This window comes from Balearica regulorum, chromosome 5 (assembly GCF_011004875.1).
Source record: "Balearica regulorum gibbericeps isolate bBalReg1 chromosome 5, bBalReg1.pri, whole genome shotgun sequence".
Classification (NCBI taxonomy): domain Eukaryota; kingdom Metazoa; phylum Chordata; class Aves; order Gruiformes; family Gruidae; genus Balearica; species Balearica regulorum.
The window spans coordinates 71,357,993-71,380,806 of record NC_046188.1 but is presented as its reverse complement, the minus strand read 5'-3'; the positions used below and the strand labels follow the sequence as shown (position 1 = coordinate 71,380,806).

At 57.6% G+C, this 22,814-nt stretch overlaps 2 protein-coding genes across 9 annotated transcripts in view; one reads left to right on the top strand and one right to left on the bottom strand.

Moving 5' to 3' along the window:
* Nucleotides 1–3,997: 3,997 nt before the first annotated feature.
* LOC104634939 (leupaxin-like) lies at nucleotides 3,998–8,021 on the top strand. 2 transcript variants are annotated; one of them, XM_075755726.1, is made up of 9 exons: nucleotides 3,998–4,542; nucleotides 5,403–5,551; nucleotides 5,692–5,747; nucleotides 6,114–6,216; nucleotides 6,293–6,442; nucleotides 6,537–6,710; nucleotides 6,782–6,863; nucleotides 7,081–7,229; nucleotides 7,309–8,021. In XM_075755726.1, the coding sequence occupies exons 1-9, from the start codon at nucleotides 4,245–4,247 to the stop codon at nucleotides 7,573–7,575; spliced, it is 1,428 nt and encodes a 475-aa protein (XP_075611841.1). In that variant the 5' UTR covers nucleotides 3,998–4,244; the 3' UTR covers nucleotides 7,576–8,021. The 2 variants fall into 2 exon arrangements, with proteins under 2 accessions (XP_075611841.1, XP_075611840.1); XM_075755725.1 differs by having other exon boundaries at nucleotides 6,111–6,216.
* Nucleotides 8,022–8,107: 86 nt separating this feature from the next.
* The window catches only part of CTNND1 (catenin delta 1), a 32,225-nt gene continuing 17,518 nt past the window's right edge, over nucleotides 8,108–22,814 (bottom strand). For 2 of the 7 annotated variants that reach the window (XM_075755719.1, XM_075755724.1), the window contains 18 exons: nucleotides 22,478–22,549; nucleotides 22,043–22,201; nucleotides 21,294–21,826; nucleotides 16,820–17,283; nucleotides 16,528–16,711; nucleotides 16,118–16,235; nucleotides 15,305–15,458; nucleotides 14,886–14,903; nucleotides 14,569–14,637; nucleotides 13,000–13,127; nucleotides 12,238–12,388; nucleotides 11,777–11,969; nucleotides 11,557–11,671; nucleotides 10,939–11,026; nucleotides 10,568–10,615; nucleotides 10,337–10,434; nucleotides 10,100–10,171; nucleotides 8,108–9,898 (listed from right to left, as the gene is read on the bottom strand). In XM_075755719.1, coding sequence (XP_075611834.1) covers nucleotides 9,887–9,898; nucleotides 10,100–10,171; nucleotides 10,337–10,434; nucleotides 10,568–10,615; nucleotides 10,939–11,026; nucleotides 11,557–11,671; nucleotides 11,777–11,969; nucleotides 12,238–12,388; nucleotides 13,000–13,127; nucleotides 14,569–14,637; nucleotides 14,886–14,903; nucleotides 15,305–15,458; nucleotides 16,118–16,235; nucleotides 16,528–16,711; nucleotides 16,820–17,283; nucleotides 21,294–21,826; nucleotides 22,043–22,201; nucleotides 22,478–22,549 — 2,676 coding nt within the window. In that variant the 3' untranslated portion in view covers nucleotides 8,108–9,886. The other 5 variants (XM_075755720.1, XM_075755722.1, XM_075755723.1 and 2 more) reach the window with 5 other exon arrangements.

Here is a 22,814-nt window from a genome sequence, read left to right as displayed (position 1 = left end):
CTGGATTCATTTGGCCAGAGGATTTACCAGTTGGCAGCTGCAGCCCCTCTTAATGTGGACTACCAAGTCTACATGGCCAGAGAGCAAGCTGAGCTCTGGAGGAAAGTTTCCGTGCTAGCAAAACGTCTTCCGCAGGACCAGCACTAGACCTTCCGGGCTGTCGTTCTCAAGGGCACAGACCTGGCCAGGCATCAGGCACGAGCAGCCTTTAACACAGGGGATACGGTGGCAAGAGCTGCTGCCTCAGGGGTGGATGCACAGTGGTCTGCTTGTCTGCAGGCCTCTAGCTTCCATGAGGAGGTCCCAACAAAACTTGAAAATTTACCCTACAGAGGGGAGAATCTCTCTGGGGAACAGGTGGAAGCTCCTTTACAAAGAGCCAAAGAAAGGCAGAGCACACTGTACTTCCTGAGGTCAGTGTACTGCCCCTCGGCCCCCCCGCAGCAGGGTTGGGAAGGGGGAAGCTCCTCTGCATAAGCCAGCTTTCACATCCACTGTTTCAAGGGTGTGCAGTGCCCTTCTGGGAAGGGTGCCCCACCACAGTAGCAGAACAAAGTGCTCTTCATCCCCTCTCTTACAGACAGCAAAAACAAAGCCAATTCAAAGAGCCTGAGGCAGTTAGCTAGTAAATCATGTTTGGTAAACTGATACCCATCAGTGGGATGGCTCAGTCTGCCTTTTATTCCCTCCCGCTTTTGAGTTTCAAGTCCTAACCTTTATTATGTATGACTAGAAAAGAAAACTGTGTCCAAATCTCTGTTCCTCAGTTCCTGAGAGCACTCTAATAAACCATCTTATTGTGGAGAACCACATACGGTCTGATCCCTCCTGGCAAAGACACCGGGCCGTAGGAAGGAGGAGTACGTCCTAATACGAAAGCTAAAGAACCAGAAAAGTTTGAGATACTCGCACAGGGATTCCTTCTGTCCTTTCCAGACCGAGGCAAGAGGCTGCCAGTTCCGCCTCCTGCAGAAGCTGTGGCAGCATGCTTATCTCAGCAGGGGTGGGTTTTAAAGGTGATGTTACAACCCTTCTCCAGAGTTGGTTACCTGGGTGGTTTGAGGCTCATTTTCAGCACAGAGAGAGGTTGGCTGGCTCTTGCTTTTTCTCAGTCCGATATAAATCTGTTAATTTTCTTTCAATTGAAACATTTCTCTCTCAAGAAGGAAATCTCAGTGAGAATTTGAGTAAGGTCTGCTACTGCTGTTTGTATTGTAAGTGGCTGAAAGTATTCTTTCTCTCCCCAAGGACTTGTCTAGCTGGAAAACTGATCGACATCACTTTCCAAACTAACTGTTCTGCTGCAGTTAACCCATACTCTCTGCTATGAAATTACTCTGCATTTATTCTTAAATAAAATATTAATTTTTTTTCTTCAAACTAGAGAGCCTTGATGTGGGACATTATTCTCAAGTCGCTGTCATGATTGATTTCTCCTTTGTGGGCAAGGCACAGTGTCACTTAATTCTTGTTAAAATGGGTTGGCTAAACCATCGCACAGAAACAGCGCGGATCAGGACACAGCTCAGCCCTTTGCAGCTGTTGGGCTTGTGGTTTATAATAGGAAATTTTATGGTACAAAGTTACAGCTCCAGATACTTGTTTGCGCTAGGGTTCACATTATCACTGGAGGGGGAAGAGCAAATCGCTGAGAAGTCTAAAAATAACCAAAACCTTCACAGACAGGAAGGTTGTGTTATTTGCAGAAAGGGAAATGTCTGACGCAACAATCCTGTTGTCTCAAAGTAGCCGTAAGGCAGCGATACAAGCGGTGCCTCCTCTTGCCTTTTGGGCCGCTCTCCTGTATTTCTTGTCCCGAAACGCACGGTACTCACAGTTTAGTGTCCCATGGGGCTTTTCCTGAGATGGTGCCCTGCTGGATGTCCCTACCGTGCGCAGGTAACAAAAGAGCCGTCACCAACACGGAGCGTCAGTAATTAAGCAAACCCTGGTGTGCCAGCTTGGTACCAAGGGGTTTAATTCAACCCCGTTCCACGCTGGTGGTGCAGACGGGATCAGCAGCGTGTGAGGACGGGTGGCTGAGACTGCGTCAGCTTAACCTGCGTGGCAAGCGTTCGCTCCTCAGCTGTGCGGGAATTTGGTGGACCCAGGGAGAGGATGGGCTTGGAAGGAGCAGGCTGGGGCCAGCCATCAACAGAGCCCGCAGGTGCCCGTGAGGACGTTCACAGGTCCTGACTGCAGACCCTCTTCCAGGCGCCAACGGAGGGCTGCATCCTGCCGGTCTGCTGCCACAGAGACCCACTTGCTTTTATTTGGCCTTGAGGTGAACCTCTCCTTCCCCAGGATCAGTAATATTTCTGAAGCAGCCACATCTTGTGTTTCTGGGCTGGTTTGTGGCAAATCACAGATCCGGAGGCAGTGCAGTGCTCAATTGCAACCCTTTCTTTGGGGATCTCCTGCAAGCTCTCCTGATGAGGCATAAAGCTGACACGGTGAAGCTGCCCACAGAACTGGGGCTCCTCTCACCTGGCAATGCTGGGGAAAAAAAACTGAGGCTTGTTTGGCTTTATCTAGAACGTGGTTTGGTTTTGTTTTTTTCCTAAAAAAGTCTCTTCCCTGGGGATGAAATGGAAGGTTGGCAGGAGAGAGCAAAAGGCAGAGAGTACGGGAGCGAGATCAAAGAGATGCTCACGGTGTGGGAGGCACGGCAGAGGTGAGACATTGCAAGAGGTGTTGCACACCTGCAGGAGAAACAGCAGGGAGCCACGGACTCCAGCTGCATGGATCTTAACTTTTGCTCCCAAGTCTTTCATAGCATCCTTGAGACCCCCAGGTAGCCTGAACTCAGAAGGAGCCTAGCAAGGACGCAGTGAAGCTCGCGGGGGGGGGGGTAGCCAAGGTGTCTGTTATCCACGCACCTACAAGGCGATGCCTCCTCCAAAAATCCAGGCAAGAGCACAAAGAACACATCGAGCCACGTGCAGCCTCCCCTGCATGTGCCATCTAGGATTAATCACCACACCTGGCTCTAACGAGAACGGGGCAGGGGTCTTATCATGCAATGACAGGCCAGCAAGGGGGAGCGCACCAGCAGCAGTGGTGGGGAACCCCCTTCGCAGCAGGCTGGAAAAGCCGCTCTGGGGGAGAAACTGGAGCAAGAAGGTTGTGGTGGGACACCATGTCATCCCAGACGTCTACACCTCAGGTCTGGGGTGTGTTTTTAATCACGGGCATCATTGCACTGCCACCTCCTGCCATTCCCCTGTCCACTGGTGCAATGAATATGCCAGTTCTTTACCTCTCTCTGCTGCAGCAGCCTCCACTTCATCCCCCCACCCCAGATTCCTAACCAGTCCCTTAGAGCTGTTCCAACATCCAGTGGCTGCTCTCAGCAGTGCCAAAAGATTTCTCTGCTACAAAGTCAAGCCATAAATACCACTCGATCACCCTCACAGGAGCTGGGCATTGGTGGAGGCACCAGGAGTAACGGCAGTACCTGTAGCTCTGTCTTCCCAAATGGTCCTGAACAGCAAGGGACCCGTGCCTGTGTCTCAGGGGCAAGCGGACTACCACCTCAACCTGTGCCTCTGCCAGAAACTGCTCCTGCCTTGGGACGCACATTCAGGTGCTCGTGGGCTTATCACCTGAAATGGCTGCATAGGGTGCCCAGAGACTGAAGCAGTCTGGCTCAAGAGAAACAGAAAAATCCCAATAGTGGCTAAATTGTTCAAATTACCAGCACGGATCGCTGCTCCAGTCTGCCACTTGGTGTTGTGCCTGGCCGGCGGTGACGTGCTGAGCGGGTGTACCCCAGTACCCGCAGCATCAGGGCTGAGCTGTGCCCGGCAGCCGCACATGTGGCACCTCTGGGAAATTTTTAAGTGGCCCAAAGCATTAATACAGGGAGAGCGTAGCACAGCCACCAGCTTCATCAGTGCCACCACCACCTCCAGTGCTGCAGTGAGCCGAGTCCTTGCGCTCATGGTAGCTCTAAGTGACGCAAAGGGATTTGCCATTACCTGGAAATCCAAGATGAGGCTCCAAAAGCATCCCACCAAAAGATGAGGCTGTATTGGAGCATGCCAGCGCTGCAGGTCCCGTGCCTGCCTCCATCACACTGTCGCAAACGTGTTTCCACCCGGCGCAGGGATGCTGTCCCTCAGCACATGTGGCCGGTGGCTTCTGGAAAGGGCCCGAGTCTGATGGACACAAGCGCTCTGGCTTCCAGTCGAGAAGCCCAAGGAGCTCGGCTGTTTTTATGAGTCAGGAGCTCCCCAGACAACATGCTGGCTAGTTTCTTTCCTCCAGCTCCAACACAGGGCTGCTCTCGGCTCCCCTCGCCCCAGCCTCCGCCACTGCTTTCTGCCTGCTACCCGTCACACGTGGCGCGTAGCGTGCAACCCACAAAGGAAAAAACCCAAGTGACAAACCCCGGCCCTGTGGGGGGGAGGAGGCGAGGCTGGAGAGCGGAACTGAAAGCCTGCACGGCCCAGCTTGCCAGTTTGCTGTCCTGCAGGCGTTGCCTCAGCCCCAGACCTCTGGCCCCCAGGACCCCATGCCAAGGCAGGATGGAGGATTTAGGTAAGCCGGGCCCCTCCAGAGCCAGTCCCACGCCCAGGCTTAGTGCAGGGTTGTGCCTTCAGCAGTTCTTGGGGAACCTTCTCCTTCCTCTACCTCAGGGTCAGGTGGGGATGCTGCAGAGGGGGCAACAATGGACTCACGCTCCCCGCCCTGCCTCCCTCCATCTCGGGGGACAACCAAGGCCCCAGAAATGGAGAACGCTTGAAGGCAGGAAACGGGCCGGGGCAGCGATGCAATCCTGGCTCCACGTAATGGAGCTGAGCAGCCTGAGGCTGTGGTACGACACCCAACAGCGCTGGGAGTTATCCCTGGCCTGGGCTGGGGGAGATGGGGTCAAGGAAGCAGCCACGCTGTGGGGGGCATCCCCCATTTCCTAATGTGGTGGGAAGTGCGATGCCAAGGGATGACTAAGGTGGTGAGGTAAAAGCGGAAAGAGAAAGTGCTTCGTCCTCCTTGCAGGAAGCACCACTCTGGGTGTGCAAAAATCACTGAGGTTTAGTTCTCCTGTGCCAGGGCTTGTGCTGGGATGAATTTAAGGGCTGGTGGATGTTTCTTCATAAGCCAGAGATGGTGTGAGGGGGAAGCAGGACCCCTGTGGCCAGCAGTCCCCCCTGCTTCAGGAAGGCTGTGCAGCAGGGTGGACAGATCCTGCACTGGGGCTGGGGATCCGGGTGAGGGGGCTCAGGGCCACCACAGCCCCTTAGGGCCCTGGCACCTGGCTGGCAGAAGCTGCTGTGACACTGCTTTTCCTCCTGAGATTTCAAGAGTGGCACAAGACCGCTTGGGCGAGGGGGCAGTTTGTGCACGGACAGGGAGGGCAGCCAGCGGCTGGGGCGCCTGACCCGGGTCTCTCCGTGCAGATGCGTTACTGGCAGAACTGGAGCAGAGCTCTTGCCCAGCCTCCAAGGACCGCATGCTGCAGACATCAAGCTCCCCCAAGCAGGATCTGGCTGCAAACAGGCCCCCAGACCCCCGTGGCTGTGAGCCACTTGCCTCGGTGGCCCTGAAGGTAACATCTCAACGTGGTGGGACTAGCAGCTGAGATCCTGCTCAGCTCGTGACAGGGGTGCTGGTGCCAGGCAGCCAGTGAAGGGTGCCAGGGGACCATCCTGTGGACTCGGCCACAAGGGTTTGTCCTTCCGGGTGCAGGTGCCGCCTCAGGCTCAGGCTCCAGCTCCGAAAGAGGCTTTGAAGACAGTGTACAGGTAAAACATGGCTGTAGGAGGGCAAAGCCACCTGGGGCTACCCTTGCCATCACTTGGACGCATCCTCTGGGGTCACCTGGCCTCCTACATGTCCTCCCCAAAACCGGGTCCTTCCATGAGCTCAGGCAGGGGATACATCCTGCATCCCTACACCACTGCTGGGGTCAGGGCTGGGCTTCCAGCAGCCCCCTCCCCACTGCACGTGGCCACCCCCTGCCAGCACGTCCCCAGGGGGGCCCCTGTCCCCTGCCGTGGCCTGTGGGGAGAGGGCAGCGTCTCTTGCAGGGGTGGAGGATTCTCAGTCCTGGGCACCCTCCAGCCTCGGGGTGGAAACTGCAGCATCCCTCTCTCTGCCATGTCCAGCAGCCCCACACCGGTCCCACAGCCGCTGCTCCCCTCGCCCCCGCCTGTGACAGCTGCCCAGCAGCTGGACGAGCTCCTGGCCGACCTGGGCCACATGCAGAGCAAGGTCAGCTTTGTGCCTGGGGGAAGGGACGGTGAGGGCCTGGCGCTCACCTGGCCATCACCATCCTCCTTCCTGGCAGCTAGCGGCCGTGGGGCAGGGAGCCGGGGTGCCAGCAGAGCCCTTGCTGGACAACATGCTAGGCAGCCTCACCCGGGACCTGCAGGAGCTGGGCATCACCGCCACCCCCACCGGGGTCTGTGGCTTTTGCTGCAAGCCCATCGCTGGCAAGGTAAGCTCCCACGCCTCCATCCTGGCATCCCTCTCCCCTCGGCTCATGGCATCCCCTGGAGCTGCTCTCACTGCCCTCCCCCACCACCTTGCAGGTGCTCACAGCCCTGGGCAAAACCTGGCACCCCGAGCACTTCACCTGCGCCCGCTGCGGGCAGGAGCTGGGTGGCCGGCCCTTCTTTGAGCGGGGCGGGCAGGCATACTGTGAGGAGGACTACCACCAGGCCTTCTCCCCCCGCTGTGCCTACTGTGCCGGCCCCATCCGTGAGGTAAGGGCCCCCTGGCCTCCCACACCACCCCCCCACCGCCACCGGCCACCTCACCTTGCCTCTTCCCACAGAAAGTCCTCACGGCCCTGGACCAGACGTGGCACCCTGAGCACTTCTTCTGTGCCCATTGCGGGAAGGTGTTTGGAGATGATGGTACGTCCCAGGGGACAGGTGTGGGGGTCCTACCCCGACTCCAGGCCTTTCCCCTCCATAGCCCAGCCCTTGCACCCAGCTGCCCCATCTGACACCCCCCATGGTCTTTCCCTTGCCTGCCTCCTATCCTGGGCACCCCTATGGCCATGCCCCAGTGCCCCCCACTGCGAGCTTCCCCCCAGGTGGGTGCCCGCCCATCCTGACACCCTCCCTGCAGGTTTCCACGAGCGGAGCGGGAAGCCATACTGCCACCAGGACTTCCTGGCCATGTTCGCCCCGAAATGCCAGGGCTGCGAGCGCCCTGTGACAGACAATTACCTGTCAGCCCTGCAGGGCGTCTGGCACTCCGAGTGCTTCGTGTGTGCGGTGAGTGGGTAGCAGGCTGATGGGGACACGGAGCGTGTCCCTGAGGCTGTGCCAGCTTTCCCCATCTTCTTCCCCCCAGGAGTGCATGAGCAGCTTCGCCAGTGGCTCCTTCTTCGAGCTGGAGGGTCGGCCCTACTGTGAGCTGCACTTCCATCAGCGGCAGGGCAGCATCTGCCACGGTTGCGGCCGCCCCGTGACTGGCCGCTGCATCACAGCCGCAGGGCGCAAGTACCACCCCGAGCACTTCATCTGTGCCTACTGCCTGGGCCAGCTGCAGAAAGGCACCTTCCGCGAACACGGCAACAAGATGTACTGCCAGGCCTGCCACGACAAGCTCTTCCTCTGACTCCTGGCCACGACTCCTCTGGCACACGGCCACCCTTCTCACCTGCACGTCCCTGGCATATTCCCGGCCAGGCCAGGCATCATCCCTGCTGCGCCAAACATCCCTTGTATTGTCCCACCCATCACCGTCCCCAGCATTGGTCCTGCCTGCCCAGCCAAATGTCCCCAGCATTGTCCCTGCCAAGCCAGACATCCCAGGCATCACTCCTTGTCCCCCACCCCCAAGACGTTCCTGGCATTGTCCCTGCTAATGCCACATGTCCTGAGCCTTGTCCCCTCCACCTGAAGCAATAAAACACCTGCCTTTGCTCCACTCGCTGGTGGCTTTTTATTTTTCCTCCAACCTTTTGCTGCAAAGATGAGGAACCGTTGCTCCAGCCCAAGAAAACATCCATCACAAAGTGGCATCTTTCAGAGCCACACGCAGCAGAGCAACACTCGAGAGCACAGCCCTGCCCCTCGAAAAGACACTGCAGGTCCCACTGCAGAGCTCACATCGCCGAAGTGGCAGCCTGAGGTGGAAGGCACATAGACACACTTTAAAAACTTTATTTATATAAAAAAATCATTCTGTTTTAAAAGCGTTACAAGAGTGTGCACAGGATTCAGACAAGGAATGGCTTCTTGCTCCCCGGTCCCCTCCTCCCTAGCCCCACTCCCCACCAGGGCAAGGGGGGGCCCAGGAGAGCCGGGGCAGGGGAGGCAAGAAAAGGGAAGCTTTTTTTTTTTTGGTTCATTTGGAATTAAAAAAGGAATTAGTGTTTTACATATTTAAAGAAAAAGAGAAGAGTTAGACCCCAGAACAAAACCAAACTGAGCTGAGGTGGGGCTGGAGCCAGGGAGGGCTCAGCCAGAGCTGGGAGGTGCTCTTGGGCAGAGGAGCAGGCAGGAGCAAGGCACCAGTTCTGCCTGCTGCAGCCTCCCCGCTCCCCACATGAGCCCGTGGTTCAGGGGGAGCCCCAGGCTGGGGAGGGCTCCCGCTCCAGTTTGCAGCCTCCTACAGAGGCTTCCAGTTGCATAGGGAGTCCAAGGGCTCCCCAAAAGATCACAGCACTTAGATGTGCCCCCCACCACCACAGCAGAGAGGAGGATGTGTAGGTCCTGGCCCCTGTGGCGGTCCAGTCTCCCCAGGACAGGGTGCAGATGAGAGCCCTGCACCCCATCAGTGAGGGCAGGGGAGCTGGGATTCCCCCCCAAAACAGGCTTCCAGCCCCACTGGAGCCAGTTAAGGCTGCCAGCGGGGAAGGGAAACGCTCAGCCCTGCCGGAAGCCCAGGAAACACCCCTTCCCCAGCGAAGCCAGACAGTACAATTCAAAAGAGCTATTTCACAGTGGCAAAAGAAAGGCACGTGTCAAGAGAAAGTCAGAGGGGCACCGCCACAGGCAGCTGGTGCGGCAGGGGTGAGAGGGGGGATCCTGGCTCTACCCACCTGCAGCCCTGCCAGAGCCTGCTCCTCATGCCTGGCACACAGCGTGCCCAAGAAGCCTGCCTCTCCCCAAAAGCCCTGCCGCATCTCCTCCTTCCACAGCAACCGAACCGTTGCCTCCCACGCAGGGAGGCCCATTCCCAAGCCCCCCCACAAGGACCATCTTCCCCACATAAGGATCCCTCCTCGCACAGTCACCAGGTGGGGCCAGCAGCCCCATCCAGACCCTTCCACAGGATCCAGAGCCAGATTTCCCCTTCCCATGCCCCCGAAGCCTCATCTAGAGCAAAGCAAGAGAAGTTATTGCTGTTTTTCCTTCCCCTCACCCCCCCACGACTCCAGCCCCCCTCACCACCACCAGGGAGGGATGCTCCCGTTGTCCCCATGGCCCTGGTTAAAGACTGATCCCGCACAAAAATATATCCTACAAAACAAACCAAACAAAAAAAGGCGGCGAGTGAGGTCCCAGTCTCTGTCCCTGCAGACGTCTCCAAGCGGAGGGAAGGTGTGGGAGAGAAGGCAGTTCCTGGTCAAGGCAGAGATCCAGAGTCCTTTTGCAGCATCCACGCCGGTCAATCCGGCAGAGTCAGGCAGGAGGGTTTTACTCTCTGGAGGAAGGGGGTGGTGGAGGACTGGGAAGAAGAGTTATCAGTTGAGGTGTCCCAGAACAGGGAGGTGCAGCGGTCTAGAGGAGGCAGAGCGGCCCAGGCTGCCCCCGGGGGATCAGGCCCAGTCATTTGGCTGGCTAGTTGGCACAAACAGTCCAGCAAAAAATCCAAGAGTAAGACAAGGTAAAAGTCAGTCCATTCCACCACGAGGAGTTATATATATATTTATATATATAATATATTATCAACCCAAACTGAGTGGAGGCGGGGACGGCAGCTAGATCTTCTGCTGTGGAGAGAGAGGGAGAGACATTAGCACGCCCAGAGAGCGAGCGAGCGAGCAGCGGAGGAGTGATCGTGGCCCCGATGGATCAGGCAGCGATTGCAGGCAGCAGTGATCAGAGCAGAATTTGGCTGGCCAAAGCACCCCTAACAGCACAGCAGGATCTGTCACCGCTGTTCAGATTGGGCAGGACACTGCGGGACATACCGACACGGGGGAAAACACGGCAGCATCCTCCTCCGCCTCCTCTACCTCAGGCTGCGATTCCTGCCCCTCCTCCTGTTGCAGACACACGGGGGTTAGTAGGGGCAATGGAGCCGGGGGGAGGGGGGTGTTAGTTGTGGGAGCCCAGTTCTCCCCTCCTCCTGCCAGCCACGACAGTGATGTACCATCTCCTGCGCCCCAGTCCTGCTCACTCTTCCCTCATTAGGAAGAGCTGCTCACCATCAACGGCGCTGCCTTCACCGGCTCTGTATCTCCAAGGTCACCAGATCGGTCCAGTGTCCTGCTGTGGTCCCTCTCATTGAGTGTGGAATAGTTGTCTGGAGCAGAGAGGGGACAGTCAGTCACGTCACCTCCATGGGAGGCAGCATCATCCCCACAGGGGACATGATCTCTGCCCCCTCCCAGCATTTACAAGGAGGCAAGATGCCTTCCTTCCAGTCCCTCTCCTACCTGGTCCCATGTTGCTCATCTGGATCTCCTCCCGGGAGGATTTCTTGTCTACGAGCATGGGAGAGCAGCAGGTGAGACACAGCCCCTGCAGCCACGAGCAGCAGAGGAACCACTGCCTACCCCAGCTAGGAGCCCAGACCCAGCTGCAGCACTGTCGACCCAAGGATGCCACAGGACCTATGTTAACTGCACACATCATTTCTAGCCCTGAGAATCTACCTGAAGCCCAAAGTGATGACTTCATGTGAGCAGCTATGGCTGCCAAGAAAGCCAGGGCTGAAGAGCAAGGAGAGAACATGGGCCTGCTGTTCTGGATACCCACAAGGTAGGATGATGACAGTGGGGACAAGTGCTGATGGAAAGGCACATACCTGTTTTTTGGTTCCTGTCGATGAGAGGCAAGGTGCTGTCATCAAACGAGTTGCCTCCCTGGGTCCGAGAGGCATTGCTCAGGTTCACCTGGAGCATCAGACAGCGACACTCACACTCTGGCCCAGACACGCTTTCCCCATCAGCACATTCCACCCCTCCAGCTGTTGTCCCAAAAGTGGGATCGTTTACCCAGTGTGCAGTATGCCAACATACACACAGACCCAGGAACCCTCCCCACAGCCCTTGAGCAAGGGCCCAGAAGCAACCAGAGTGTGCTCCAGAGCCCACGGCTGCACCCACAGAGTGGAGGCAGCCTGCCTGGACTGGGTTGGGGTAGCACCCTGCCCTTCAGAAACAAGGATAGTTCCAGCTTTTGGGAAAGAAACTGAGCCCTGGAGAACCTTGTTCCTTCAGCGCTGCCACAGTGGCTTTCAGCGCTGCAAACTATCCCGCCTGTAGATCCGCATGCTTATGCGTGGGACACAGGGTTTAAAGCTTTACAGAGTGTTTCTTTCTTAGTAAGAGCTGAAATCCAGTACTGCTGAGCTCCAGGAACACCCTACTCCCTGCTGCAGGACTCCACCTACTGCCCCAGCCACAACAGGGCATCCCCATACCTGGAAATCTGACTTCTTCCAGCCTTCCTTCTCCAGGGGCTTCCGCAGCTCTTTATATCCCCAGATTGTCTGCAAGACGAGGGCAGCTGCTCGGACTTCTCTCTCTGAGCGGTTCCTAGAAAGAAGTGAAGAAGAGATGTTTCAAAATACCCATGGCCTCAAGGAAGCTCCTGAAGAAGCCCCTCTCTGCCCCTTGCATTAGCCTTCAAGCAGCGCCTACCCAGATTTGTTGATTAGCACCAGCTTCTCAATCCCCTGTGTTTCCCGTAGCTTCTTGGCAGCCTCAAGGTTGTCTACAATTACTTCATTGATGGTGTTGAGGATTGACACCACTGTGTCCTCAGAGAGGTTTTTGGCTGGGGTCTGCTGGCCTCCAGGCAGATTCTTCACTAGGTTGGGGATAGCATGTTTACCTGGGAAGGGGAAAGAGCTGGGCATGAGCAAGCAAGCAAGAGGACTGCAAGGAAAAAAAAAAAAATCACTGCAGAAGGATCAGGGACAGGTCCAATTTTGATGTCCCTCTCAGTGGGGCTCAGCACAAGCTCCTCTGGGAGAGGAGCAGTAAAATACTGGGCTGATGCCATACCCACACACTTCCTCAGCTGCCCAGATCAGGAGGAAGCTCCTGCCTAACCCAGATGGATACAGAGACCATGAGGTCCTCTCCTCCACAGACCTCACCTATCAGCTCTTTGTTACGCAAGTCAACAGCCAGGTTGCGCAGGGCTCCGGACGCTGCTTTCACCACTCGCTCGCTGTCGTGGGTCAGGAGGTCAGCGATGGCAGAGAGTCCCTTCTCTTGGCGCAGCGCTGAGCGGATGTACCGGCCGTACTGCAGGGGAGAGGCAGAGCACTACAGTAACTGGGCAGGCACAGGCTCTCCCCATTCCTGGGGCTGGGGACACCACTGGGAGCCTCACCGCCCACCCTCATCTTGGTAACTGAGCATCCTGGCTCTGCCCATGGCGAGACAGACTGCAAAGGTCCCATTCCTGTCCCAAAGCCCCCCTGCAGGCCAGGCAAGCAAGATTTCCCAGGTGGTCTTGCGCACACCCACCCCCACCCCCCCCCCCCAAGAGAACGCAGGTCAAGGGGCTGCGGAGCAGCCCCAACCCTTCATCCCCTGCCCCCAGTCTACAGAAGGGAAGGAACAGCAGGGAGCTGGCTGCAAGCAGGGACGCAGACAGGCAGCCCTTGGTTAGACACAGCTGGCAGGGAGCACAGAGCCCCGAACAGCACAGCCTGGTCCACACCAGAACTGTGCTGCTGAATGGTAACTTCTTGGGCAGCGAGCCATGCAAAGTGAACAGCCTGAAACAGAAGAGCCTTGGCCATTTACAGCCTGCTGGTACCCCAAGGGCGATGCGCCCTGCTCCCCAAGGCTCCCTTCCCTGCACCACAGACGAACAAACATGGACATGGCCAGCTCCACGAGGCACTCACCGTCCAACTGCCAGCGCACAGGTTCTGAATGGCTCCTGCTGAAGCCTCCAGGATGGCTGGAGTCTTGCTTTCCTTTAGAAGGGAGATGTATATCCGGATCACTTCTGGCTGGAAGAGAAGCTCGTAGCCTGCCGAAAGAACAGAGGTAGGAAGAACTCACTCAAGGGCTCTGCTAGCACGTGACTCAAAGGAACACTGCTGGGCAGACAAGGCTGGAAGCTTTTACCCAGGCTCACTGCTCCTTGGAGGATGAATCCTTGGTGCAGAGGGGGCCAGGCTGCCCCACAGTACCAGAAACCCCAGCCCAGATCGAGGACACCATGGCTGCTGCCCAGTCCCCAATACACCGCTGCAGCTGAGGAGAGGTTTGGGCTGAGCTGCAGCACTGCTGCCATCAGCAAGGAGACCTCAATTTCAGTTTAACACCTGGCCGAGAAGTACCCAACCCTGGCAAGGGCACATGGTGGGACAGCAGACCTGGCAACCAGACGCTGTGGTAGCAAAAGGCTCAGCCTGCACTCTCAGTGGGAGGAAGAGGAAAACAACCTGAGCAAGTGGCCACCAACTCCACGCAGAAGCAGCGTGGGTTCAGCTCACCCTGAGACTGAAGGCACCAGGTCTCCACTACCCTAGAAAGCAGGCAGGGATCAGGCCTTTAAGTGTTAACTCTTTCCCATGGAAATGTACACCCAGAAGTGACTTCCAAGGCAGCATAAGATTGCAGTTTACAGTTGCAAGGCCAGGTTTTCCATCTTGCTCTTTGTCCTTATCTGCAGTGAGGGACATCTCCATCCCCCAAAGACAGAGCAGGTGGCTTCTCAGGCTTCCACCAGAGATGGGTGCTGACTATTCCCACAGCCCAGGTCAGCCTGAGGAGCCACCATCGCATATTTGAGCTGCTCACAGGGTCAGGTCTGTCCTAAGTTTCTGTGTGATTCTTCTAGCTTGACTCTTCATATCCCTGGTAGCACCAGGATCCTCCCAGGAACCACAGGGTGTTCTGGGGCAGGAGGAGCTGAACTCAAGCCCTGGACTAATGCCCTCTGCTTGGCCAGCCAGAAAGGGGCTGCAATTCACAGCCCTCTAGGCAGAGACACACTTGTCTGTCCCCAGAGGCTTCTTGGAATGACCCTTCCTCATGCTGGAGGACACTTTAAGGCTTTTTTTTTTTTTTGGCTTTAAATCCTGCCTGTTCTTCATGCCCAGGAGAGAGGACTAGGCAAGAGGGCAATTGTGCTGAGAAGTCCAAGATCACCATAGAGGAGTACCCTTCCCAGGACTGTGTAACCATGCTGTCCCTCAGTCCCTAGGGCAATAGTTCCCTCTGCAGCCTCAGGAAGACTGTCTTGAGGCAGCGCTGATCTCCTCCAAGCACAACAAGCATCCTCAAAACTGTCCGTGGCAGAGAGAGTGTTTTAACAGCCACTTGGGCAATGAGAAACATACCTCCTCCACACCAAAGCTCTGCCCATTTGAGAGGCTCTCTTCAATGGGAAGTCAGCTCTACTCTCTCCTCTCCTGGACTGCTTGTGGAGAAGCAGCCCCACACAAAAACACAGAGGAACATACCTTTGGCTGGAGTTGTTCTTTTGGGAAAATCCACTGTATCAGCACCAGGGTCTTCCGGGAGCTTTTTACCTTCAAAGGGCAAGCAGAGAGGCATAAGATACCTCTCTCCACCCATCTCAGCCCAACAGCTCTTTGCCACTTGCTACAAGAACAAGCCCAGAGATGAGCTGAAGCTAAGCTACCAGCATGTCCCAGGAGGAAATGTCAAGGGCATTAGCCACACTGCAGGCAGTACGTGCCCAGCTGGGGGGAACACAGAGAGCTAGAGAGAGCACCCAATCAAACCACGGAAAAATTAAAACCAAGAGCACACTCACCTCTGGAGAACCATTCGTCTATTGGCGAAGCGGAGAGAAGGACAGGAGAGAGGGGAGGCAGGAGGAGAGAAGTGCCGACAGCATCATGAGGTAGATCATTTGGCAAGAAAGCAAAGGGAAGGGGAAGGGGCAACACGGGAGAAAAGGGAAGGTGTGGAGTTAGTGGACTTCTATCCATCACCATCCCACCACCACAGAAACCCACCATTAGCTTGTGTCAAATGCTTTGGGTAAGCCAAGCAGTAGCTCCCAAAGCCAGGGGAGGCACGGACCACTGCGTCTCCAGAGAAAGCTGCAGCTTAGCCTTCACACAAGAGATGCCAGAGTACGAGCACAGAGACCCCCGACCACCCTCAAGCTCCACTCTAGTAGATCTGTCTTTATCCCACCTCCCTCCATGCTGCTGCCACCCAACGAACCTTTGCCCTTCTTGGCGCCAAAGCAGCTCGCAGCATGGGGCCCAGCATTGCTGGCAGGGGCCGGAGGTGTCTCCTGGTAGCGCTCAGCGTGGGGGATCTCACGGTGCACTTGGTAGGACAAGTTTCTCAGCAGGCACACACAGTTCTCCACCAGCTAGAGAGAAAGGCAGACAGGTTGACTCAGAGCAGCACGTGCCCACCCCGTGTCTCTAAGCAGGGGCCCCACCACAGTCTGCAACCCAGAGCCAGGCCAAGGGGGGGCTGAACTGGAACCAGGGGGATGTGGAACTCCACCTCAGCTGGAGCATAGCCCATCCCAAAGCAGGCATGGCCAGCTCTGCTGGGATGACTGCACTCTGGGTCAAGAATCTCTCTGCCATAAGCACAAGCAGGTCCAAGGAAAATCACAAGGAAAATTCAAGCCAATGCCTCATCAAGGCAGGTCAGGGAGCCCCGAGCTAGGAGATACCCACGTGGGGATGAGTGACACCACCACTAGATCCCTGTTGGGAGGGCCAACGTTCCTACTGCAGGCCGAGTGCCTGACACCTCCCGGTCAAACGGTACCCAGGTCACACGCCACGCAAGCTCTCTTCCCAAGTGGAGACTGTGGAAAAGCACGAGCCTGGACTGAGTTTTCCCAAGCTGGTCCTGTCAGACCAAAGCCCTCCCTGGTGAAGATTCCCCTCACGCATTCTTTATCCGTCTTGGGATGAATCCAGCTTCAGCCACCATGACCAGCAGAGCACTGCTGCAGCTCGCTGACAAGAGCAAAGCTCTACGTGTGCCCGAACAACACCCCTATTGCGGTACCTTGCTGTCCGAGTCCTTCTGGCCGATCTCAGACTGGATGATGTAGATCAGGGCATCCACCAGCCCGTCACATTCCCGCAGCTTCCGACGGGCCTCGCTCCGCTCTGAGCTCACGTTCCTGGCAGGCAGGAGAGGACCATCATGGGAGAGACGGCTGAGGGCAGGCAAGGAACAGCCCACACCCAGCAGAGCTCAAACCCGAGAAAGACTCCTGCAGCTCCCCTCCGCTGAGAGGAACACCTCCAAAATCAAGGACTAGGATCACCAGTAGCTGTCCTAGTAGAGCAGCTCCTCTGCAGACCTCCTTTTGGCAGTCCCAGAAAACTAGCAGGAGCAGCCAGGAAGGAGCGTTACAGCGGCCCCAACCCACACCAGCTCTCTGCCAGCAGCTGGTAGCCCCCCTGCTGTACCTAAGGCAGCCAGCGGTGTTGGTGAGCACTGACTCCCACTCGATATGGCGGGGTTTGGAATCCTCATTGGGCTCCCGCTCCCAGCCTGAGCGGGGAATGACAACCTCATCGGTCAGGGCATGTAGTGCATGATCCACGATGGCCATCTTGATGGAGTCGTGCGAGGACAGGTTCCACAGTGTTCCTGTAATGCCACAAGCAGGAGGTGATCAGACGATGGGGGCTTAAAAACCTGCACTGTGCATCCCTCACCCAAGGGATTAGCCTCTCCTCCCCTCCCTGGAGCCATTACCTGTGATGACCTCCGTGAGGTCCATGTCATGGGCCTTCCGCAACAGACGCACCAGAGCAGGTACCCCATCACAGTTCTTGATGGCAATCTTATTGTCTTGGTCCTTGCCGAAGGAAATGTTCTTGAGGGCTCCACAGGCACCGTAGTGTACCTCTTTCTTGGGGTGGTCTAGCAGTCCCACCAGCACAGGAATACCCTTTAGCTTGCGCACCTCTGTCTTCACCTTGTCGTTACGGTAGCAGAGGTGCTGCAGGTAGGCAGCTGCGTTGGACTTGACGGCATCCAGCCGGAAGCTCAGCATGGCTATTACCTCCGGCAGTTCTGGCTGGCGCCAGTTACCTGGGACCGGACCGCCCTTCCGCAGGCTGTCCAGACTAGCCAAGCTACCCCGCTCGTGCTGAGCCAGGGGGGCCCAGTAGTACCGGTCAGGGGCCACTTCATCCACCAGCATGTCTTCATAACTCCTAGGAGAGAAGACAGCAGCCATCAGCACGGGCCCTACACCTGGGGGGGATGCTGTGCTCCCTCCCACACACCAGAAGATAGGCTGAAGTGCACACAGCGTCTAGTCGCCACTACCCTGCTGGAGTGCACCGGGCAGAGCCCCATCAAGGGCTGGGAATCTGGCGGCAGAGCCCCATCAAGGGCTGGGAATCTGGCGGCAGAGCCCCATCAAGGGCTGGGAATCTGGCGGCAGAGCCCCATCAAGGGCTGGGAATCTGGCGGCAGAGCCCCATCAAGGGCTGGGAATCTGGCGGCAGAGCCCCATCAAGGGCTGGGAATCTGGCGGCAGAGCCCCATCAAGGGCTGGGAATCTGGCGGCAGAGCCCCATCAAGGGCTGGGAATCTGGCGGCAGAGCGGTGTCAGGGCACCTTCCTGCTCCCCACATAGGGTCCAGCTGGAGTCCGTGGCTGCAGGAGCCGCCCTCCACGTGTCCCCAGACCTGCTGAGCAAGCAGGCGGTTGTTCCCCAGGAGAAGGCAGCCTCAACAGCTATTCCAGTCCCTGCCCACCACCCACTGGCTTTAGCTTAGGGTCAGAGGCTGAATCCTGCTCTCTGGATAACCTCCACAGAGGCGGGCGCTGGCCCCAGAGGCACAAAACCCCTTCGGGCCCGCAGCCACTAGAGGGCAAGTTCATACCGCAACAGACTGCGGGGAGAGCGCGTCCCGGAGGAGCTCCCCAGGCCAGTTAGACCAGCACTGCCCAGGCACAGCAAGCGCCCAGAGTCCAGTTTCAGGCCGTCCAGTTCTCTGCTGCAGCCTCTGGCTGTATCCAACGCTGCACCCCGCCGCCCCAGCTGCCCCGCAGCAGCCCAGGACACGCGAGCTGCTGCCAGACCAAGCCACTGCCATTATTTTAAAGCATCAGGGCTAGAACAAAGATTTTTACCCAGGATGCAGGGGGGTCAAACTTCTACCTGCAGGTGCCCAGCGATATGCTTAAGTTGCACTGCTGCATTTAACACCCCCAGAACATACACCACACAAAGTCCCAGATTCTCACCCTATTTTTGCAGTCACTGGCAATAGAATCCTTCCCCCACCCAGGCAGAGGAATTCAGTGATTTCCAACAGAAGGGGATGGGACCTCACACTTAAATGGAGGGTCCTGACCACTGCTGTCACCCCTGCTGTGCCAGGGCACTGCGGATGCACAACCAGGGTCCAAGATGAGGTAGCATCCTCTGGCTCACATCTGCCCCAGCCACCTTCTGAGCTCCCAAATCAGGTGCAGGCAGCCCCCCTGCCCCTGAGCAGGCAGGGGAAATTGCAACAAAAGACAGCAGCAGGTTCTGCTCCTTATGCTGCCGCTTCCCCTACGGCCGCTGGTACAGGACTTGCCGAAACCATCGGCTCCAGGCGGCAGCCCGTTCACAGCCACATCCCCTCAGGTGCTGGTGCACAGCTGCCTGCACAGCACCACTGCTGATGGTGGCAGCGGGCCACGAGGTTGGCTTTCAGCATGTCCCAACAGCGAAACATGCTGCTCGCCACGTGGCCTGGCTACTAAGAGGTGCCAAGGAGGCCAGCCGCTCCAGGGAGTCACTCCGGGCTGCTGCGACACGCAGCGTTCAGTGCACCACGCTGACCACCAACACCATCCCTGCAGCAGGACAAGGCAGGAGCAAGATCCAGCCAAGTGCCAGCGCTGCAAACAAGCCACTTGATGCTTGTCACCACGGCCAGCAGCTGACCTCGCTCCCATGCCAAGACTGGTGTGCCCCAAAAGGGAGCTCCTGCCCAGCCACGAGGGTCATTCAGCTGGCTCCCCCCTGCCCCTCCAGGTGAGACGGGGCTGGCAGGAAGAGGGGAGCACACCCTGCTGCTGCCGCAGGACCCCCCTTCCCTCCTCCCCTGCAGGGAGGGAGCTCAGGAAGACCCACAGGAGAGGAGACTCGTGCTCTTTGCGGCCAATGGCAGCCAGCACACGCTGCATCTCGGCCCAACGCGCTCCTCCATCTCCCGAGTGCCTGGCAAGCTGCCTCCCTGAAGGAAGTCATTAACAGCCAGGCCCCTGCTCAAGACAAACATCTCTGAGGCAGGGGGGACGCTGATCTCGCCTGTTCCCATTCCTGCAAGCCAGGCAGCTGAGCTCAGATGGTAACTGAGAAGGCAGGGGATAAGCCAAGCTCAACAGTGCCTGGATTCCACAGATTGCTGCGATCTTTATCGGTCTGCCTAGGGAGGGAAAGCCTGATCGTGGGCTGCACCAACCCCTCTTCCATATCCTGCACCATCCCTGCAGAACAAGGTGACAGCTCCACCAGGCCTGCTCCTTGGCCGTGCTTGGAAGCAGGACCTTCTCCCTCTGTTGTGACCCAAGTCCCCTGTCTCCCACCCAGTTGCAGCTCCTGGCTCCTGTAGCTCCTTGTCCTCCAGCATCTGGAGGGGCAGAAGGAGCACAGACACCATCTAGCCCAGCAGAGAGGACTCCCCGTCTCAAAGGCCAAGCAGTTCATACTAGGCCATCTAGGGAGGGCTCCTGCCCCCACATGCTGGCCAGGACATGAACCCAGGGAAGGTTTGCAAGCCAGAGCCTTCTGTCTTGGCTGGCGTTAGCTCCCTCCACAGCCCCAGGCTGGAGCGAAGCAGCTATGGTCAAACGTGCCTGCTTAACCCCTTCTGCCCAAGCTGCTCACCAAGGGGGTACCCATGATGGCCACATGCTCAAAACTATTAATGCTGGCTTCTTGCAGGCTGCTTGAGTCTGTGCAGGCAGCAGGGGAAGCGGCTTTGCCTGCCCTCCTCTAGCTGGCATGAGCTTCACGAGGCGAGGCGGGCTGGGGAAATCAATCTGGGTGAACAACTGCCCTGACTGGTTCAGCACAGCAACAGAAACACTTGTGCTGGCACAAACCAAAAGGACAAAGATCCTCCTTTGGTCCCTTCAGCAGTCAGGAGCTACTGTGGATTTACAGTACGTGCCTTGAGACAGGCAGATCTCCCGCAGGGGCTAGCAAGAGCCTTCTTTCCCTTGGGTCTTTCCCTCCTGCCTCTGTTTTATGCTCTAGGAGCTTCAGCAGCCTGTGCTCAGCCTTACCTGTCCCACCCTGGGACACTCAGGAGATGTACATCCATCCTAGCCTGCTGGCACTGCCCCATCCCCATGTCTGGGACCCAGGCTCAGCCCCTCGCTCCATTCCTACCTCAGCACCTCCCCAAACCCCGCTTGACAGCCCAGGCAGCAAGCAGAGCAGGCTGAGAGGCTTAAGCAGGCAGCAGCAGTGTTTGTGCACAAGACGAAAGTCCACAGGAGTCATGGCCTCAGGCGTGTAACGTCCCAGAAAGCCCAGCTGCATACCTGGCAGGGCAGTTAAAGGACCACCAAGACCCTGCTCTGGCTGCCCAAGGGTGGCGGCAGCAGCCTGGTGGGGCAGTTGCTCAGCACAGTCAGGCTGGAGGAGCCGCCGATCATCACCCACAAACAGGGGGAGAAGCTGCTACTGCCAAACTGGTTGAGCAGCTTCTCCAGCCCTGTCCTGCAGGAGAGCCGTGTGGCAGGAACGCTCCCCGGGGCGCTGCAGGGCTGAGCCTCGCTCACCCCAGCCTGGGCTCAGCACTCCTCCCCAGGGCTGCTCTCAGGTCGGCGAGAGCGCGGTCACGAGGCTCCTGCTACTTTGGACGCGGGGCTGTGCCGCACACCCGCGTCAGGCACAGTTCCCAGCAGGATAAGCCAGGCTGGGGTGCTGACGAGCCTGCGTCCCACTAGCAGAACTGGCAGCACAGATAGGAAAGGGCCTGGAGCTACATCCAACCGCCCAGTGGAACTCCTTGCTGCAGGACGACCAGCTCAATTAGCACTAAGTTTTAACCACCAATTAAGCAGACAATTAGAAGCGGATGCAAGTTTTCTCCTGCATGAGACCATGACTCAGCTGCTGGTATTGTCTCTGCAGTCCTCCTTCCGCTGAAGAGGATGAAGTTAGAGGGACCCCATAGCATTCCCTGCCCCAGTACCTCCTGCCGCGTACCTGAGCCGCCGTCGAGGATCAGAGGGGGTCCCTGCCCGCCTGGCTGTGCCGTAGTCAGACATAAGCCCGTAGTCCACATCTTCAAAACCCACGCTGCGCTGGTCGTCCTCCAGGCCATACGGCTCAGGGTGGAAGTGGTTGAGGTCCATGTTGCTGCCCCCGACACGCACTTGAGGCTGGGGGCCGTAGATGTCCTGACGGCTGGGGGCCCGATAGGTGTCCATGGAGGGGCGGTAGCGCTCGTCAATGCGGGTGACACGGGACAGGCTGCCGTAGCTGTGATCGCTGCCCGGGTAGCCATCCTCGTAGGGGCGACCGTAGCCATCAGGGTAGTGATAGTTACGAGGGAGGGTGGCTGTGCCTGGCTGGCTCAGGTAGCTGCCAGGGCCCCCGTTGCCATTCTTGCGGAAGTTCCTGTCCATGGTCTGGACATAGCTGCTGGTGACAGGGGACGTTTCCAAAGGTAACCCATCAGGCCCCACCGGCACCTGCTGCACCGTCCGAGTGGTCACAGTCTTCACCACTTTCTTCACCTAGAAGGACAGATGCAGGACACACTCCCATCAGGAAATCCACCACACTTTGTGTCCCCAGATTCCCCATCCAGCCCAGCACCTTACTCCAGGCAGATTTCACACTCTGTTTCAGCTCACAGCACAGCAAGCTGGCAGACATCACGGCTGTAGCACCCCAGCCATCAGGGTCCCTGGCCAGAGCCCTGTTCCTCCGTGCTCTCCCCAGGCCCATACCGTGGTCTCTGTACGCCGGGTTGTGCCATCATCCGATGTCTCCACGGACACGACTGACATGGCCCCTTCTGGGTCCTCCTCCATGGTGTATGTCTCCTCCACTATCTGGCCTGGGTCCTGCATCCTGGGGATTGTGCTATACAAGAGGTGGCTGTGGTCCTGAGGGGAGCAAGGGACAGGCAGTCAGCCTCCCACGGCAAACATGGGCCTCCCTGGAGTCAGCCAGCCAAGAGATCTCGCCTCGTGGGGAGGTATCCCTTGATATCCTCTTGCACGGGAGGACGTAAGTACTAACAACTTCACACCCAAAGCCCCTTCAAACCAGGGCAGACACATTAGAAACACAAGTCCTCCCCTCCCAGCCACAGAGCCCTGCCCCTGCACCCCCACCCAGCAAGCAGGTTGCCCACAGCCAGAGGGCTACGCTCCCCTTACCTGTGGCCCGTTGAGCTTCAGATCTGGATATTTCTGCCTTTCCAGGTCAGCATCGCCCAAGAAACGGCCGTTCTGAAATGCACAGCACCACAGCAGGCCTGTTTTTAGGCTGATCTCCCACTGCTGGGATCCCATATATCCATCCCCCCTTCCCTGCCAGGCCCCCTGCACCCAACAGGCACCCAATGCACGCTCCATGTGTCACTCCCAGGAGAGGAGCACGCTCCCCAGGGGTCTGTGCAACATGCAGCAAACCACCCCCCATTCCAGCTGAGGAAGAGCTGGAGGACGCACCATTCAGCCCCGCTCCAGACATCCCAGCTCTCCCATGGTGCCC

What these genes read in the sequence shown, in the direction of transcription:
- LOC104634939 (XM_075755725.1), top strand. Translation starts at nt 4,245, where the DNA reads ATGCTGGCTAGTTTCTTTCCTCCAGCTCCAACACAGGGCTGCTCTCGG. An exon ending in TTGCCTCGGTGGCCCTGAAG is followed by an intron (nt 5,552 to 5,691) that starts GTAACATCTCAA and finishes TTCCGGGTGCAG; the next exon opens with GTGCCGCCTCAGGCTCAGGC. An exon ending in GTGCCGGCCCCATCCGTGAG is followed by an intron (nt 6,711 to 6,781) that starts GTAAGGGCCCCC and finishes CTCTTCCCACAG; the next exon opens with AAAGTCCTCACGGCCCTGGA.